We start from the raw sequence: 5,839 nt of genomic DNA, 5'->3' as shown, positions 1-5,839 counted from the left end.
CTATGGATAAATACACATGCATATAAGCTTTGTCAGTCTGAAGTATCTAGGAAGATCCCTAGAAGTTGTAGTGTGATTTCATGTCTATAGTAAGCCAGGCAAACACCAGCTGTATGTTACTATTTTATTTTCTGTTTGTAAATGTTTCTTGTAGCTACAATCAGTTTCCTGGAGGAAGCTGAAATGGGTTTTGTGAGGCTGTATAATTGTAGTTTGTGTGTCTGTGTTTCAGTAAATGCAGTTTAAAGAAAATGGGAGGCATAATGCCAGATATTTCTAGTGTTATAAATACTAAACATGACAATAAGTAGAATAAATAGAATGTTCTCTGCAGACAGAATGCAAAAACCCAGTCAAAACTTAGTTTTCCATAGAAAAACTCACAGATTCTGCTGGTCTTCAGTGGGTATCTCACAAACAGATTAATTACTGGTGGTGGTATTATCATGGTTTAACCCCAGCTGGCAAATAAGTACCATGCAGCTGCTTGCTCATTCCCCACCCCTCCCTCCAGAGGGATGGGGAGGAGAATTGGGAAACAGGTAAAACTTGTGGGTTGAGATAAGAACAATTTGATAATTGAAATAACATAAAATAACAAGAACAACAATTACAATGAAAAGGAGGGAGAAGGGGAGAGGAACAAAATCCAAAGGGAGGGAAGAAAAGAAAGCAAGTGATGGACTATACCGTTTCTCCTCACCCACAGACTGATGCCCAGCCAGTCCCCAAGCAGTGGTGGGCAGGCCCCAGCCAGCTCCCCGCAGTTTATACACTCAGCATGATGTTCCATGGCCTGGAATACCCCTTTGGCTAGTTCAGGCCAGCTGTCCTGGCTGTGCCCTCTCCCAGTTTCTTGTGCCCCTCCAGCCTTCTCGCTGGCGGGGCCTGAGAAACTGAAAAGTCCTTGACTTAGTATAAACACTACTTAGCAGTGGCTAAAAACATCAGTGTGTTAGCAACATCATTCTCACATCAAATCCGAAACACAGCACTCCACCAGCTGCTATGAAGAAAATGAACTCTATCCCTGCTGAAACCAGGACAGGGATTTATTTTAATATACCAAAATACTTACGACTGCTTTATCTGTTGATAGTTGTAATTGCCGATTAGGTTTGTGTTGTTAGTGATGTTGCAAAAGTTCAGGCCAGCCAATTCATTGATTTGTAAAGCCTTTTCAAATAAAAGAAACAATGACAACAGAAATTAGTAGGTAAACCAAAGATACATGAACAAGAGGAGATATAATTACATTCAAATTTATTCTAAAAACATGATGGTATCACTGTTTATTATGTTGGCCAAATCCCCATTTTTTTTAACTGAGCAGCACAGTTCTTTTTCTTGTAAGAGAGGAATGTGTGCAGTCCACACCCTGTAATGCATGTGTGGTGCATCACCAGCCTTTAACACCTCCCCCAACTAGACTACTTCTGCATAGACATGTTAAAACCCAAATTTCTCTGTGAAACATCGCCCTGACTTAAATTAGCAAAAATTAGGAGAAAAGTTTTAGCTTGACAAGTTTTTGTTTGAATGATGGAAAAAAGAATTGTCTTTTAGGGATAACATTGTTCTTTACTCTGTATCGTTTTTGTCCAGCTGCATTCCAACGGATGTAGTTATTTAGTGTCGCTCATATTAGGTGTTTCCAGGTTACAGAAATGAGCTCTTCTAAGCAGCAGTGGGTGCCGGTTGATGAGAAGCCTTTCTTGTTCCAAGATACTGCACTACATTCTGAGGTTGCCGAATTTAATTAGCTTACCTTTTTTTGCCTATTAGCCCATAATGTTTTCTTTATCATGAGTAAAGACATCCTTTCTAGCAAATCTTTTCCAGGTCTGCACGCAGGAAAACACAGCACTTACTGTCATTCCGTATTGAGGGATGCTAAAGTATTTGAGCCAGGAGAGCCAGGACACGATGCTTGTGAGATTGACCAGCAACCCAGAGAAAATCTAGAAGCAAGGATTACAAAAAAGCCCCAACAACAACAATTACAAATTACATGCTGTTACCATGTGTTCTTTAGCTCTTGACTCTGCTTCTTCAGATTAAAACGAGTGGGAAGGCATTTCTAGAGGAAGAAACTCTTTCAGTAGAGGAACGGGGGAGAGGGAAGGAGTCATTTGTTACCCAGCTTTGGGCCATAACCCCATGTGGTCTTTCTCCCAAAATGAGTAACTAGGAATGCTTTAAATCTGCATTAAACAGATAAAATTTAAACATGCATTAAACCTGGATGCTTCCCATCTGTGGGTCCCACATGAACTGTCTGCTGTTGCTGGGGTGTGTGGAGCTGCAGGAGGTGTGCACTCAGTTTTGCTTGTGTGCCCCAAGTCTGAGGCAACGTGGGTTTGGCTGTAAGTTCAGCGCTGCCTCATTGTTTATGGTGCCTGCCTTCCAGCCGTAGCTCTTTGTGTGTTGCCTGTTGCTAACATGCCCGATGGCTGGCTCTGCAGCTGAGGAGGGCAACTACGGTCATGGCCTCAGAGAGCAGGAGGCTGCAGGTCATGTCCTCAGGCAGCCAAATTTGTCTTTGGCAAAGCTAAAGGAGAGTGAACAAGATGTAGCTCTAGGCTGTATTTCTGCTTTCCAGGCAGTAGGCTGGCTGCCAGAGCCACAGAGAAGGGGGCAGAGGAACCACCATCCCTCCCCCTCACACCCAGCCCTCTGGTCCTTGTAAGTTAAAAGGACAAATCAGAATATTCAAGCCCAGAATATCAGAATATTCAAATCGGACAAATCAGGATGTTAGACATGCTTGACCCCACAGTCTTTTTGCAGAATTCAGCTGAACTCTGTGCTGTAGGGTTTCTAGATCTCAGCATTTCTAGGATTTCAGGATTCAGTCTAGAAAACTGAATAATGCTACTCACAATCATAAAAACAAATGTGATAGTCATGAGCAGGTTTGCTACAGCGACCACGCTCTGTCCTGCTGCAATGGCTAGCGCCATAGAAGTGGCTGTGTAGGACACCATCATAAGGGTAAACATCATTGTAAAGAAGGCTTCTACTGTTGGTTTCAAACCTTAAAGATCAGAACAAGAAGGGTTTCAGTATGATCCTTGCACAGCTCTACCCTAACCTGAACGCTATCCTGACTTACGTAGTGGATCCTGCCTACCAAGCACCTTTTGTCTGACAGCATAGGCTACATCACTGAGACGCAAGCCTGCAGTGAGGCTTGTGACAGCCCCTATGTCTATGCCCTGTCAGCAGAGGTGAGGATGAATAAGTAGTCTGCCTGTAACCACCGTAACACTGGAGATATCAGAATGGGTATAAGTTACAGTACTGTACTCCCCACAGTCCAAGGTGAAGGCTTCATGTTGTCTATCAAAAGAAAAATCTCTCATGCACTTGCAGTAGTTGTACATTTCACTTGCTGGCAGCAGAGAGCTCTCCTAATGGACTTAGTGGCCTTTTGGTGGCTATGGATTTGGTAGCAAGGTTTGTCTTGCTCCAGTCTCCCAATCTGAGAGCCTCTTGCTGATGCAGCCTTGTTTCCTACCCCTTAGGGAAAAAAACTCAGACCAAAGCAAACCGTGATTATTTTTAAATTTTGCTTGCACCTTCAAGCTTGTGGGATATCCCAAAAAGATGGAGTGATCTGAAACCTTACCCTAAGAAAATGGTCTGCCCCGGGACACATTTTAGGGATAACATTTGAAGGTGTTCTAGGGTTGTAAAATTTGGTGCCAGCAGTTTTCAAATTCTGCTCACTAACCAGAAGGCATTTCACCAAAAAGAACAGGCTGATATTAATTTACACAATATTAAGTTCTCAAAACAAAACTTTTTCTTTGATGAGTGTTCTTGCAAGGATGGAAAAAGTGTCTTGTTAAAGTCACCAGAAGCTAAGATGGCCATAAATGAAAAGGAATAAATCACACCTATGCAGTAATGATTATGACACACTTCCTGCTGGGGACAGTGGAGATCAGACATCACAGATTCTGGCACGAATGCTTAAATCTTTGAAAGTGTGTCTTTTCAGTAAACAGCATGGTGTGCTAAAAGCACGCACAGTAACCACCGCCTGCTAATAATAATAGTCCTTCAGCCTATATAAATATAGCTGTATACATGCACATCTATATGCACATGCCTTGTTGATTTATTCAGGTTGTAATGGGGCTGTAGGAGACCATACTTGCCTAACATGAAGTAAATTATGCAGGTGAAGATGATGCTTGGTAGAGTCCTCATGGGTATTAAATCAGCCAGTAGCTTTGAGATGAAATACACAGATGTTCTGTAGTACCCACTGATATATTCATGTCTGGAACAAAGAAACGTGAACGGCATATTACAAATTTAATCACTTAAAAACAGTAAGATTATTTTCAGCTGGAGGCAAACAAATTTTAGCTCAAACTGGGTAAAAAAGAATTCTTCCGTGGTTAGGTTGTAATGCAAATGTCCAGTCAGCCACATACTATAGTAACGGTGCCATCTTCATATGCAAATGAATATGGATACTTGTGCACATAATTTTTAGTAAACATATGTGTCGTATCATCAGAGAGCAAGGGTACAACTTAAATAATTTGCCTTTTCTGTACAGTGTAATCTGCATAGCTTTAAAGAATCCAGTTAGATAGTATTTACTGTCCTCACTAGCAAGTCACAAGCTTATTAATCAATACCTAAATTGAGTATTCAGGGGTTTTTTACTACATAAGTTAATAATTTTCAACCCTGAGCCGTCTGCAGTTGTAAGCACCATTTTAGGGATTCGTAGACAATTTACTAACAGACTAAAATAGTACTTTTGCAATGAGGACTAACAATGAAGTAACTTGAAAACTCTGTAGTAGGTACATTTAAATGACAATTAGGTACAGCAGGGCAAACAAACAAACTCTCTAACAGCAGTCCCTGACAACCTTTTTGTATGTTTTACTTACATAAATATCTTTTTTTCCACTACAAAGAGTTCAATAGCTGAGATGCTGCTGAAACACTGGTTGGTGGTCAGAAAGAACATTGCACCCACTCTACAAAAAGCAAACCAGCAAGCTGTTATTAAAAATGTGATATAAATGTAGTTTCCACTGCAGCATACATAAATCTAACTTTAATGCCTGGAGCTGGGCAGTATGTGACCTCCCATCCCAAGTTCCACAGGAAAAGGCCTGGCTACAAGTCTGACTCCGTAACAAGCCTGAAGCAGATGTGGTACAGGCAGTATTTGTTATTTGCATGCAAGAATAGTATGTTCCCTGATGCAGTCAAAGGACAGAAAATGAACAGATTTTTCCTTATTTTTTCTAATGTAGTTTCCTGACAAGTTGAAAATTCTTAGTCTGTGAGGCATGTTTCTGATGCAAACTATGAGGAGCTGAATAAGCAATGTAAGAAGTTGTTTTCACCTTTTCCACTAAAATTTAAGGCTTTGACTTCACACTTTCATAGCCAGTTTAAAACTGGGCCATTTTTAAGTAAAAGGTATGAAACATTTCAAGACTAAGAACCCAGAGCTTTCTTAGTTGCATGACTCAGGTCATGTACATACGGCTGTCAGAATGATACATAGACAAGGATAATTTTTAAAATCTAGCTTTAGATGCACCTTCTGACTTACTGTTGGTAACTTCAAGTGTGTATGTAGAAGCAGTTGCAAGATCAAAGCTTTAGTTACCCAGGTTTATGTAGCCAAGTGTGTACATTTTAATCTTTAATCTTTTTATCTTGGGGAAGTCTTTGCAGAAAAGAAGTTAAAATGCTGCCATGCTGAATTAAGCCTTTTTAATGTGATGTCTGCTGTTCAGCATTTTCAGCAACCTGACTGGCACTGAAAAATGTCATCCTACAGTAGCAGTGTTAC

The 5,839-nt window shown here is 40.8% G+C and overlaps 1 protein-coding gene across 1 annotated transcript in view; it reads right to left on the bottom strand.

Annotated features, from left to right (window-relative positions):
- The window catches only part of ABCG2 (ATP binding cassette subfamily G member 2 (JR blood group)), a 49,472-nt gene that overhangs the window by 20,912 nt on the left and 22,721 nt on the right, over positions 1-5,839 (bottom strand). The window contains exons 10-14 of the mRNA XM_080371464.1: positions 4,920-5,009; positions 4,167-4,291; positions 2,883-3,037; positions 1,872-1,961; positions 1,079-1,176 (exon numbers count right to left, since the gene is read on the bottom strand). Of these exons, the coding sequence (XP_080227590.1) occupies positions 1,079-1,176; positions 1,872-1,961; positions 2,883-3,037; positions 4,167-4,291; positions 4,920-5,009 (558 nt within the window). The remainder of the gene's footprint in view (positions 1-1,078; positions 1,177-1,871; positions 1,962-2,882; positions 3,038-4,166; positions 4,292-4,919; positions 5,010-5,839) is intronic.

Source organism: Falco punctatus, assembly GCF_963210335.1.
Source record: "Falco punctatus genome assembly, chromosome: 1".
NCBI lineage: Eukaryota > Metazoa > Chordata > Aves > Falconiformes > Falconidae > Falco > Falco punctatus.
This window is presented reverse-complemented; position numbering and strand designations above follow the sequence as displayed.